This window comes from Pseudorasbora parva, chromosome 9 (assembly GCF_024679245.1).
Source record: "Pseudorasbora parva isolate DD20220531a chromosome 9, ASM2467924v1, whole genome shotgun sequence".
Classification (NCBI taxonomy): domain Eukaryota; kingdom Metazoa; phylum Chordata; class Actinopteri; order Cypriniformes; family Gobionidae; genus Pseudorasbora; species Pseudorasbora parva.
This window is the reverse complement of record NC_090180.1, coordinates 490,080-504,018: the sequence shown is the minus strand read 5'-3', so window position 1 is coordinate 504,018 and position 13,939 is coordinate 490,080. Positions and strand designations below refer to the sequence as shown.

The 13,939-nt window shown below is 39.8% G+C and overlaps 1 gene segment (V, D, J or C); it reads right to left on the bottom strand.

Annotated features, from left to right (window-relative positions):
- Positions 1–11,990: 11,990 nt before the first annotated feature.
- Positions 11,991–13,399, bottom strand: LOC137089409 (T cell receptor alpha variable 4-like). The segment is given in 3 exon segments: positions 11,991–12,133; positions 12,554–12,892; positions 13,015–13,399. Coding segments are annotated over 3 exon segments (471 nt in total).
- Positions 13,400–13,939: the final 540 nt, after the last annotated feature.

Below are 13,939 nucleotides of genomic sequence, written 5' to 3'. Positions count from 1 at the left end.
CGCCACTCACACCATATATATTTTTGACAAACAACAATAAATAGACAGACAATTTCACACAGAGCGTTATGCTGAAGAGCGATAACTGACGCTACTATGCGCCGGCCTCCCCTTTATAGTTTCCGGGTATGCCGTCACATCTACATCATGACGTAACACCAATCAGGATTGGACTAGTTTCATTCATACTTCGGATGCTTTGATGCTTAGGGAGTATCCCCAAATTCGTCGTTTCGACGCAGTGCGAAGTTCCCTCAATATAGGGAACTGGGACGCCATGTCATCCGGACTCAAGAGGACAAGGACAACCCAAGTTGTTCTCAGCGCTCAGTTCAGAAACTAGTCTCTGATGGTATGGGGTTCATGAGTGTGTGTGGCATGGGCAGCTTACACATCTGGAAAGGCTCCATCAATGCTGAAAGGTATATCCAAGATCTAGAACAACATATGCTCCCATCCAGACGTCGTCTCCTTCAGGGAAGACCTATAGCATTTTCCAACATGACAATGCCAGACCACATACTGCATCAATTACAACATCATACAACTTTATATAGTTGATACAGTAAATTTAGTTTAGTTATTCAATTTATTTGTATTGTCCCCAAATGAGCAAGCCAAAGGCGACATCTATACTTTCATTTTATAGATCATCTGCATGCAAAAAATTAGTTTACACTCTATGACACTTTAATTTGCATGCACACACACAACTAATCCTACCCAAGGGGTTTACAGTTAGTAGTACATGCATGCAAAATCTCATTTTTGTATGTAAATTGCACGATAAATACAATTTAACTCACTTTATGAGATTGTGTTGACATAAACTTGCTCCTTTGTAAAGTTTAAAAGATGCACATTGTGTACTTTGTCAAAATAGAAAAGAAAACAAATCCTGCAAGTTTAAGAATCCTGAAGGCTCAGTTTAATGGAGGATCTCAGCAGATTGTGACAGTGATATGAAGTATCATATCTGAGTGTTGTGAATGGGAGGTGTTGTTCAGTTATTGCCGTACTGTATGTCAGGTTTGTGTACGGTGTAGAAGGGTTTCTGCTTCATCATCAGCCGGAGAGCGCCACCCTGTGGTGAGGAGGAGGAGGACAACAATGGGTTCATGTTGTGTTGGGACCATTCATACAGAAGTCATGTTTCTATGATGAATGATTTACTGTATAATAATGAATACAGTTATCTTTAATGACTAATTTTTTTTTTTTTTTTTTTGTTTATTTGAGTAGGGACAAGTATGTCACATAAACAAATGTTACATACTACAACATTTTAGCCGAAGCTAATTCTCAATGTCCGTCCCTAGTGAGCCTTTACAAAATTAAACAATACACAGTAAAATTAAACAAAGTAATACAATATAAAACAATAGCAACAAAGCTGACAATCAGTGGTCACATATTTGACTTCTGATTAAAGTGTCCTTGAGTTTGTGTTTAAAAGTGACCCAGTTTGACTCTCCCTTAAGTTCAGTATCTAAACAATTCCAGACCTTTATGCCTTGTACAGAGAAAACTGATTGTCCAAACAAAGTATTGCATCTCGGAATCTGACAGTTCCCGTTCAGCGCTCCTCTAGTCCTTGAACCCCCAACCCTGAGAGCAACTATGCAATCACTCAAGACCTGTGGGGCTTGATGATTTAAACATTTATGCATCAGCTTCAACAATGAGAATTTAATAACATTTGCAAAAGATAAAATATTTAACTTCCTTAGACTAATACAATGATGTGACCTAATTGGTTTCCTATCTAAGATTTTAACAGCTCTGTTATAGATCATTTGAACTGGCTTAAGTGTAGTGACATTAACTTGTGACCATGTACAGATGCAGTAGCTTAAATGCGAGAAGATCATGGCATGCATGAAAGTGTGAGCAGCATGAAACGGTAGGTAGTCACTGATTAATCTGAATGTAAACAGATTAGCTTTGGCCACTCGACATATTTTTTTAATGTGACTGACAAATGTAAGATGAGAATCAAGTACAAGGCCCAGGTATTTAACCTCCTGTACCTGCTGAATCTTTTGCCCATTTATACACAAATTTAAATTTAAATTTAAATTTAAAAATTTGCAAATTTAAGAAGAATTGCAATGATTAAGTAGCAGCTGGATTAGTCCTAAATTACTGAGCGAATTCCACAGAAGAGCTCCTGCCTGTGGACCAAACCTGAATGACCGCTTCAGACGGGTCAGCGTCATCATACCGTAAGCTCACAAAAATCCACTAAATATTCCTGTTTCCATTGAAAATGCTTTTTATAATAATCTGGAAAAATGCTGGAAAACATCCTCATCAGTATCTTAATGAAAAGCTATTAAATTAAACAAAACATTTAAAATAGAAGCTTTTTCACGATGGGTCTCAGACTTTTTGACACCACCGTATGTGATATTGATAATACATTATTTTGTTCACTTATATTTATTTGTATCTTGCACAGTGTGGTAAACAACCTCATGAAAGTGCATATCAAGTCAAGTCACCTTTATTTATACAGCGCTTTTACAATGCACATAATTTCAAAGCAGCTTCCCCGAGTTAACAGGGAAATAATGCAAAATAATTTGATTCGGCTGTACAGCCGCTCTGGAGAAAACGATGATGTTATCTCATAGCGTTATCTCATAGTTATCATATAGCGTCAATGCGGGCAGATCAGTGATATAATACTGATCTGCCAACATTGTCGCTATATGATAAATTAAAATAAGCTGATAACATCACTGTTTTCTCCAGTACAGCTGTACAGCCAAATCTAATTTTGTCGCAATATTACCCTGTTTGACACTGTGAAGCTGCTTTGACACAATCGTGATTGTAAAAGCGCTATATAAATAAAGTTGATTGATTGATTGATATAGTTGATATAGTTCATTTAGTTTAGTAATTAAATTTATTTGGATATTTAGTTGAAAATGTATTGTTCCCAACTGTGCAAGCCAAAGGCGAAATCTATACTTTCATCAAATTGTTTTTATCGTGCAATTTATTTGCAAAAATGTGTTTTTTCATGCAGATGATACACACTCTATGACACTTTAATATGCACGCACACACACCACTAATCCTACCCAAGGGGATTACAGTGAGTAGAATATACACACAAAAACTAATTTTTATATATAAATTGCAGGGTAAATACAATTCAACACACTTTCATGAGATTGTGTTGACATTAGCTTGATCCTCTGTAAAAATTAAAATATGCACATTGTGAAGTTTGTCAAAATAGAAAAGAAAACAAATCCTGCAAGTTTAAGAATCCTGAAGGCTCAGTTTAATGGAGGATCTCAGCAGATTGTGACAGTGATATGAAGTTACAGTATCATATCTGAGTGTTGTGAATGGGAGGTGTTGTTCAGATATTGCCGTAGTGTATGTCAGGTTTGTGTACGGTGTAGAAGGGTTTCCTGTCACTGTGGGCACCAGGGCACAGTAATACAGAGCAGAGTCTGACACTTCAGTTCTGGAGATCTCCAGGCTCAGTTGTTTTCTCTCCTTTTGTGCTTCAGCGATATGACGGCCAATATCATTTGCACCCGATCCTTCAAAAGCTTGCAGGAGAAACTCAGGGGCAGTGTTGGGAAACTGTCTGTACCACTGAAAACTGACAATATTACTCCCACTGTAGTTACAGGAGAGTCTCGTCTTCTCTCCTTCTAAAGCATGCTTTTCAGGAGACACTGGTGTTATGGCATCCGCAAGAACAGTGTCTGGGAAACAAGAACAGAAGAATAACTCATTACACATTCAATATCTGTTCATTTAAATTGAGTTCATAGCAAATAACAATTATACTAACAGAATTATACAACAGAATATCACAGTTAAATACCTGTAAGAAGTGCCAGAACCGTGAGACAAAAGATCAACATTATGACTGAGAGAGATCATAAATAATCAGACATTTAGAGGAACTCAAGAGCTGAGAGCAGATGTGTTGAGCTCTTTCTGTTGCTCATATATCATCATAAAGCTCCGCCCACTGAAAGCACTGTGAATTACCATAGTGTATGACATGTGCTGGATGAATAAACTTGCCTTGCTTTGCCACTGTGAAGCTCTCTGTGGATTCAGGGTCATTAATAGTGCCAATGATGAAGCCAAGGTAGGACAGATATGAGATTGTGTATACATTTATATTTTTGCCCCCAGTTAGTTTTAGAGTAACTTCTACTTACAGCACATTTTCTTTCATGTTTTTGTCTTTAATTTGGATGCATGAAAACATCTCACCAGATGAATTCACAAATTGAAAAGTAAGTAGATAAATATAATATAATAAATATAATAATAGTGTCAGAATGTGTTTTTCAACAGGTACGCACACTTCACTACATTATCACTATGAAGGTCCGTCTGGATGGGTGGAAGTCCGCCTGAGCTCCAGGGTGTTCAAGGCAGTCACCCAAGCCCACCAGAGTAAAGCCTGGAGGAAATTCCTCCTGAAAAATAAACTAAGTCTCAAAATCCAAACGCACCTGGGGGAGCTCCATGCTTTCAGACCTCCTTCACCAGCCCAGGGAGGGTGCCTCATGCCTGGGCGAAGTCAGATCCGTCCGCCCCCCTCTGGAGGTCGGTTGCGAGAGAACATGGTCACAAAATTGACCCCCAGGGTGTTGTCAAGGGAAGGGATAAATGTGGATGACATCCTCCTATATAAACTCTTGTGAGATCCACTCAGAGACACTCGACCAGAGTAAATACTCAGAGGTAATCTGGGTGGGCATAGAATCCAGTTTTCACCGCGGTGGAAGTCAGGAAGAGCTCCAGGGTGTTCAAGGCAGTGAACTAAGCCCACCAGAGTAAAGCCAGGAGGAAATATTCTTCCCCCAAAAAGATTTCAGAAAGTATTTGAATGTTAAATGTTTTTTCTAAATATAAGGTCTTTCCCTGTCAAAAGAGAGATCTGACTGATTGCACAATTTATGTTTACTGTGCAAAGAAATCAAGTAGCAAACATATGATAGTCATTTAAGCAAAGTCTCATCTGCAGAAGGCTGTCCTGTCTATAGACCTATGAGGAACTTTTGTTTTATTATTTTTTGTTTTATTCATTTTTATATAATTAGTACTGATTTATTTTGAAGCTTAAAACCTATTTCTGTTCAAGCCGATGTCAGGAAACCCTTGAGCTCCCATGATGAATCTTGAGCTCTTTGTGTTCATGATGAGGACTACAGAAAAGAGAAGAACAGCCTCTTCTGGGTGAAAACAAACACATAAATCATTTAAGGACTTGCAAAGAGATAGTATTTATATTTGTACCCTCTAAAACGACTTTGGTCATAATAGAAGGTTCTTACATGCAACCATTTTAAGGCTGTTCCCAAATAAAAAAAAGAGACCAACTAAAATGTGTGTATGCACATGGACATTACTGGAGCACCTCATGTGAAGGTAAATTGGACATTTCCGTCTGTTTTCAGAAATGTTTAAGTTTCCCCACACCTGAAATACAGCTTAAAGAAGGGGTTGGATGATGTGTTGAGATGTGAAACTGAGCAGTAGATCAGTGAGAGCACACCATCTCATGACTGAAGCAGGTTTTGGTGCAGTGTTTCTGGGCTTTCTGTCACTGTGGGCCTCAGAGTGCAGAAGTACAGAGCAGAGTCTGACACCTCAGCACCAGAGAGTGTAAGATTCACTTGTTTCTTGTCTTTCGAGTCTTTTGCTGACAGACGAAGAGAAGGCGCAGATGACTCTGAGTTTTCATCTACAAGTATCAGGAACTCCGGTCTCGATCCCACATGTTTCCGATACCATTGCAGGTCATATACAAGACCGCTGTAGTTACAGGACAGAGTCACATCGTCACCTCTGGAGATATGTTTCTCAGAAGACAATGGCTGTATTGAGTCAGCAAAGGAATGCCCTGTGTGGACAAATGCATCTGTATTTATTAAACTCATACTTGTTCACACACTGATAAAATAATGTATTTAAAAATGACTTAATAAAAATAATAGAATAATAAATGATTTACCTATGAATAATGCCAGTGGTATCCAACAAAAGAGAAGCATGCTGGTCTCTGATGGAGAGTGATTGTAAAGCTCAGCCTTTCACAGGTTCAGGTCTTTGTGAATTTGCTCCACCCTCTGGATGAGGCTTCATCTTCTCTGATGGGCTGCTTTTCTCTCTCAGAATCAAAACACTTGATGTGGTTCATGTATTAATAACTTATTGTGGTTGAGTGGAAGCTGGTGTGTCACAGTTTTAGTATAATGCAGAAGTGTAATTGTATTAGTTTTTGTACAGAGCAGGTGTGTTTCCTGTGACTGTGGGCACCAGGGCACAGAAATATACAGCAGAGTCTGACGCCTCAGTCGAAGAGATCTCCAGAGACACTTCTTTCTTTCCTTTTTTGGGTCTCGCTGTGAGACGTAAAGTGGGTTCTGTTGAAACACTAGTCTCCGTGTGAAAAATAAGGAACTCTGGTCTGGATCCTGGATATTGGCGATACCACTGGAAGTTCGGCCCAACGCCACTGTACTTACAAGAGATAAAAGCACTTTCTCCAACTGAGACGTGCTCTTCTGATGAGAGAGATTCTATTGTAAATGCAGCACTCTCTGTAAAAGAAGAAGAGAGACAATCTTTAAACGTGAGATCGTGTTACAAACTAATGTAGTGTAACAGGTTTAGTCAACTGACACAACAATCAGGATTAAAGTATGACTTACCCTGAAGCAGTGACAATACAGTCAAGACTACAGTAAGCCTGGCCATTGTTCAGTGGAATGAAAGCTTTAAGTGCCAAACTCAACCTTGAGTCAGTCACTTTTACCTTGGGCTGCTTTATCATCAGCCGCAGAGCGCCACCCTGTGGTGAGGAGGAGGAAGACAACAATGGGTTCATGTTCTTTTGGGACCATTCAAACAGAAGTCATGTTTCTATGATGAATGATTTACTGTATAAATGATGAATACAGTTATCTTTAATGATTAATGTAAATATAAGAAGAACTTCAAAGTCGATTGTTTCAAAGCAGCTTCACAGTGTTAACAGGAAAATAATGCAACAGAATTTGATTCGGCTGTACAGCCGCTCTGGAGAAAACATGATGTTATCAGCTTATTTAAATTATCATTTAGTGTCAATGTGGACAGATCAGTAATATACTTGAAATGTAGGTGTCTCCGAATGAGCAAGCCAAAAGCCAAAGGCGACAGTGGCAAGGAACTAGAACTCCTTTAGGGCCATAATAGAGAAAAAAAAACCTTGGGAGAAATCAGGCTCAGCCAGTTCTCTTCTGGCCAACGAACAAACAGTGTATGATTATAATTATGGCTGCATTACAGGGCTTAAATCATATTAGATTAATAGATATTCATAAGATTATTCAAAAGATTGGAGTTGTCACGCCAGAGACGGGTTTATTGAGGATGTCGTGACTATGCTGCATTCACTGGGGAAATTTAATTGACCCGCTCTCAGCAGACACTCCAGGATGAGCTGGTCATGTCCAGGAGCAGGTCCAGAATCTGATCCGGATACGGCCTGGATCCGGCCGACTGCAGTAAACCTCGAGATAAACAGAAAGACTAACATTAGCATTGATGCCATTCTTCTTATGATGTAACATCAGGTGTTATGGGAAGTGTTCCTGGTTCGAGCCGAGCCAAGGTGACATCTATACTTTTATCGAATTGTTTTTTCGTGCAATTTATACTCAAAAAAAAGTTTTTGTATATAAATTAGATGATAAATAGAATTCAACACACTTTCATGAGATTGTGTTGACATAAGTTTGCTCCTCTGTAAAGTTTAAAAGATGCACATTGTGTAGTTTGTCAAAATAGAAAAGAAAAAAAATCCTGCAAGTTTAAGAATCCTGAAGGCTCAGTTTAATGGAGGATCACAGCAGATTGTGACAGTGATATGAAGTTACAGTATCATATCTGAGTGTTGTGAATGGGAGGTGTTGTTCAGATATTGCCGTACTGTATGTCAGGTTTGTGTACGGTGTAGAAGGGTTTCCTGTCACTGTGGGCACCAGGGCACAGTAATACAGAGCAGAGTCTGACACTTCAGTTCTGGAGATCTCCAGGCTCAGTTGTTTTCTGTCCTTTTGTGCTTCAGCGGCATGACGGCCAATATCATTTGGACCCGATCCTTCAAAAGCTTGCAGGAGAAACTCAGGGGCAGTGTTGGGAAACTGTCTGTACCATTGCCATCCCTGTATTGTCCCACTGTAGTTACAGGAGAGTCTCATCTTCTCTCCTTCTAAAGCATGCTTTTCAGGAGACACTGGTGTTATGGCATCCGCAAGAGCACTCTCTGGGAAACAAGAACAGAAGAATAACTCATTACACATTCAATATCTGTTCATTTAAATTGAGTTCATGGCAAATAACAATTATACTAACAGAATTATACAACAGAATATCAAAGTTAAATACCTGTAAGAAGTGCCAGAACTGTGAGACAAAAGATCAACATTATGACTGAGAGATCATAAATAATCAGACATTTAGAGGAACTCAAGAGCTGAGAGCAGATGTGTTGAGCTCTTTCTGTTGCTCATATATCATCATAAAGCTCCGCCCACTGAAAGCACTGTGAATTACCATAGTGTATGACATGTGCTGGATGAATAAACTTGCCTTGCTTTGCCACTGTGAAGCTCTCTGTGGATTCAGGGTCATTAATAGTGCCAATGATGAAGCCAAGGTAGGACAGATATGAGATTGTGTATAAATTGATATTTTTGCCCCCAGTTGGTTTTAGAATAACTTCTACTTACAGCACATTTTCTTTCATGTTTTTTTCTTTAATTTGGATGCATGAAATCATCTCACCAGATGAATCCACAAATTGAAAAGTAAGTAGATAAATATAATATAATAAATATAATAATAGTGTCAGAATGTGTTTCAACAGGTATGCACACTTCACTACATTATCACAATACAGGTCGCTTAGAGAAGCTGGATGGGTCCGACTGGATGGATGGAAGTCCACCTGAGCTCCAGGGTGTTCAAGGCAGTCACCCAAGCCCACCAGAGTAAAGCCTGGAGGAAATTCCTCCTGAAAAATAAAAGTCCCAGAATCCAAACACACCTGGGGGAGCTCCATGCTTTCAGACCTCCTTCACCAGCCCAGGGAGGGTGCCTCATGCCTGGGCAAAGTCAGATCCGTCCGCCCCCCTCTGGAGGTCGGTTGCGAGAGAACATGTTCACAAAATTGACCCCCAGGGTGTTGTCAAGGGAAGGGATAAATGTGGATGACATCCTCCTATATAAACTGTTGTGAGACCCACTCAGAGACACTCGACCAGAGTAAATACTCAGAGGTAATCTGGGTGGGCATAGAATCCAGTTTTCACAGCGGTGGAAGTCTGGAAGAGCTCCAGGGTGTTCAAGGCAGTGAACTAAGCCCACCAGAGCAAAGCCTGGAGGAAATATTCTTCCCCCACAAAGATTTCATAAAATATATGAATGTTAAATGTTTTTCTAAATATAAGGTCTTTCCCTGTCCAGAGAGATCTGACTGATTGCACAATTTATGTTTACTGTGCAAAGAAATCAAGTAGCAAACATATGATAGTCATTTAAGCAAAGTCTCATCTGCACAAGGCTGTCCTGTCTATAGACCTATGAGGAACTTTTGTTTTATTATTTTTTGGTATATTAATTTTTGTATAATTAATACTGATTTATTTTTAAGCTTAGAATCTATTTCTGTTCAAACTGATGTCAGGAGACCCTTGAGCTCTCATCATGAGTCTTGAGCTCTTTGTGTTCATGATGAGGACTACAGAAAAGAGAAGAACAGCCTCTTCTGGGTGAAAACAAACACATAAATAACTGAGGACTTGCAAAGAGATAGTATTTATATTTGTACCCTCTAAAAAGACTTTGGTCATGATAGAAGGTTCTTACATGCAACCATTTTAAGGCTGTTCCCAATTATAAAAGAGACCAACTAAAATGTGTGTATGCACATGGACATTACTGGAGCACCTCATGTGAAGGTAAATTGCACATTTCCATCTGTTTTCAGAAATGTTTAAGTTTCCCCACACCTGAAATACAGCTTAAAGAAGGGGTTGGATGATGTGTTGAGATGTGAAACTGAGCAGTAGATCAGTGAGAGCACACCATCTCATGACTGAAGCAGGTTTTGGTGCAGTGTTTCTGGGCTTTCTGTCACTGTGGGCCTCAGAGCACAGAAGTACAGAGCAGAGTCTGACACCTCAGCACCAGAGAGTGTAAGATTCACTTGTTTCTTGTCTTTCGAGTCTTTTGCTGACAGACGAAGAGAAGGCGCAGATGACTCTGAGTTTTCATTTACAAGTATCAGGAGCTCCGGTCTCGATCCCACATGTTTCCGATACCATTGCAGGTCATATACAAGACCACTGTAGTTACAGGACAGAGTCACATCGTCACCTCTGGAGATATGTTTCTCAGAAGACAATGGCTGTATTGAGTCGGCAAAGGAATGCCCTGTGTGGACAAATGCATCTGTATTTATTAAACTCATACTTGTGCACACACTGATAAAATAATGTATTTAAAAATGACTTAATAAAAAGAATAGAATAATAAATGATTTACCTATGAATAATGCCAGTGGTATCCAACAAAAGAGAAGCATGCTGGTCTCTGATGGAGAGTGATTGTAAAGCTCAGCCTTTCACAGGTTCAGGTCTTTGTGAATTTGCTCCACCCTCTGGATGAGGCTTCATCTTCTCTGATGGGCTGCTTTTCTCTCTCAGAATCAAAACACTTGATGTGGTTCATGTATTAATAACTTATTGTGGTTGAGTGGAAGCTGGTGTGTCACAGTTTTAGTATAATGCAGAAGTGTAATTGTATTAGTTTTTGTACAGAGCAGGTGTGTTTCCTGTGACTGTGGGCACCAGGGCACAGAAATATACAGCAGAGTCTGACGCCTCAGTCGAAGAGATCTCCAGAGACACTTCTTTCTTTTGTTTTTTGGGTCTCGCTGTGAGACGTAAAGTGGGTTCTGTTGAAACACTAGTCTCCGTGTGAAAAATAAGGAACTCTGGTCTGGATCCTGGATATTGGCGATACCACTGGAAGTCCGGCCCAACGCCACTGTACTTACAAGAGATAAAAGCTCTTTCTCCAACTGAGACGTGCTCTTCTGATGAGAGAGATTCTATTGTAAATGCATCAGCACTCTCTGTAAAAGAAGAAGAGAGACAATCTTTAAACGTGAGATCGTGTAACAAACTAATGTAGTGTAACAGGTTTAGTCAACTGACACAACAATCAGGATTAAAGTATGACTTACCCTGAAGCAGTGACAATACAGTCAAGACTACAGTAAGCCTGGCCATTGTTCAGTGGAATAAAAGCTTTAAGTGTCAAACTCAACCTTGAGTCAGTCACTTTTACCTTGAGCTGCTTTATCATCAGCCGCAGAGCGCCACCCTGTGGTGAGGAGGAGGAAGACAACAATGGGTTCATGTTGTGATGGGACCATTCAAACAGAAGTCATGTTTCTATGATGAATGATTTACTGTATAATAATGAATACAGTTATCTTTAATGATTAATGTAAATATAAGAAACACTTCAAAGTCGATTGTTTCAAAGCAGCTTCTTAGTGTTAACAGGAAAATAATGCAACATAATTTGATTCGGCTGTACAGCCGCTCTGGAGAAAACATGATGTTATCAGCTTATTTCAATTATCATTTAATGTCAGTGTGGACAGATCAGTAATATACTTGAAATGTAGGTGTCTCCGAATGAGCAAGCCAAAAGCCAAAGGCGACAGTGGCAAGGAACTAGAACTCCTTTAGGGCCATAATAGAGAAAAAAAAAACCTTGGGAGAAATCAGGCTCAGCCAGTTCTCCTCTGGCCATCGAACAAACAGTGTATGATTATAATTATGGCTGCATTACAGGGCTTAAATCATATTAGATTAATAGATATTCATAAGATTATTCAAAAGATTGGAGTTGTCACGCCAGAGACGGGTTTATTGAGGATGTCGTGTCTATGCTGCATTCACTGGGGGAATTTAATTGACCCGCTCTCAGCAGACACTCCAGGATGAGCTGGTCATGTCCAGGAGCAGGTCCACCATCTGATCCGGATACGGCCTGGATCCGGCCGACTGCAGTAAACCTCGAGATAAACAGAAAGACTAACATTAGCATTGATGCCATTCTTCTTATGATGTAACATCAGGTGTTATGGGAAGTGTTCCTGGTTCGAGCCGAGCCAAGGTGACATCTATACTTTTATCGAATTGTTTTTTTCGTGCAATTTATACTTTAAAAAAAGTTTTTGTATATAAATTACATGATAAATAGAATTCAACACACTTTCATGAGATTGTGTTGACATAAGTTTGCTCCTCTGTAAAGTTTAAAAGATGCACATTGTGTAGTTTGTCAAAATATAAAAGAAAACAAATCCAGCAAGTTTAAGAATCCTGAAGGCTCAGTTTAATGGAGGATCTCAGCAGATTGTGACAGTGATATGAAGTTACAGTATCATATCTGAGTGTTGTGAATGGGAGGTGTTGTTCAGATATTGCCGTACTGTATGTCAGGTTTGTGTACGGTGTAGAAGGGTTTCCTGTCACTGTGGGCACCAGGGCACAGTAATACAGAGCAGAGTCTGACACTTCAGTTCTGGAGATCTCCAGGCTCAGTTGTTTTCTGTCCTTTTGTGCTTCAGCGACATGACGGCCAATATAATTTGGACCCGATCCTTCAAAAGCTTGCAGGAGAAACTCAGGGGCAGTGTTGGGAAACTGTCTGTACCATTGCCATGCATTTATATTACTCCCACTGTAGTTACAGGAGAGTCTCGTCTTCTCTCCTTCTAAAGCATGCTTTTCAGGAGACACTGGTGTTATGGCATCCGCAAGAGCACTCTCTGGGAAACAAGAACAGAAGAATAACTCATTACACATTCAGTATTTGTTCATTTAAATTGAGTTCATGGCAAATAACTTTTATACTAACAGAATTATACAACAGAATATCAAAGTTAAATACCTGTAAGAAGTGCCAGAACCGTGAGACAAAAGATCAACATTATGACTGAGAGATCATAAATAATCAGACATTTAGAGGAACTCAAGAGCTGAGAGCAGATGTGTTGAGCTCTTTCTGTTGCTCATATATCATCATAAAGCTCCGCCCACTGAAAGCACTGTGAATTACCATAGTGTATGACATGTGCTGGATGAATAAACTTGCCTTGCTTTGCCACTGTGAAGCTCTCTGTGGATTCAGGGTCATTAATAGTGCCAATGATGAAGCCAAGGTAGGACAGATATGAGATTGTGTATAAATTGATATTTTTGCCCCCAGTTGGTTTTAGAATAACTTCTACTTACAGCACATTTTCTTTCATGTTTTTGTCTTTAAATTGGATGCATGAAAACATCTCACCAGATGAATTCACAAATTGAAAAGTAAGTAGATAAATATAATATAATAAATATAATAATAGTGTCAGAATGTGTTTCAACAGGTATGCACACTTCACTACATTATCACAATACAGGTCGCTTAGAGAAGCTGGATGGGTCCGACTGGATGGATGGAAGTCCGCCTGAGCTCCAGGGTGTTCAAGGCAGTCACCCAAGCCCACCAGAGTAAAGCCTGGAGGAAATTCCTCCTGAAAAATAAAAGTCCCAGAATCCAAACACACCTGGGGGAGCTCCATGCTTTCAGTCCTCCTTCACCAGCCCAGTGAGGGTGCCTCATGCCTGGGCAAAGTCAGATCCGTCCACCCCCCTCTGGAGGTCGGTTGCGAGAGAACATGTTCACAAAATTGACCCCCAGGGTGTTGTCAAGGGAAGGGATAAATGTGGATGACATCCTCCTATATAAACTGTTGTGAGACCCACTCAGAGACACTCGACCAGAGTAAATACTCAGAGGTAATCTGGGTGGGCATAGAATCCAGTTTTCA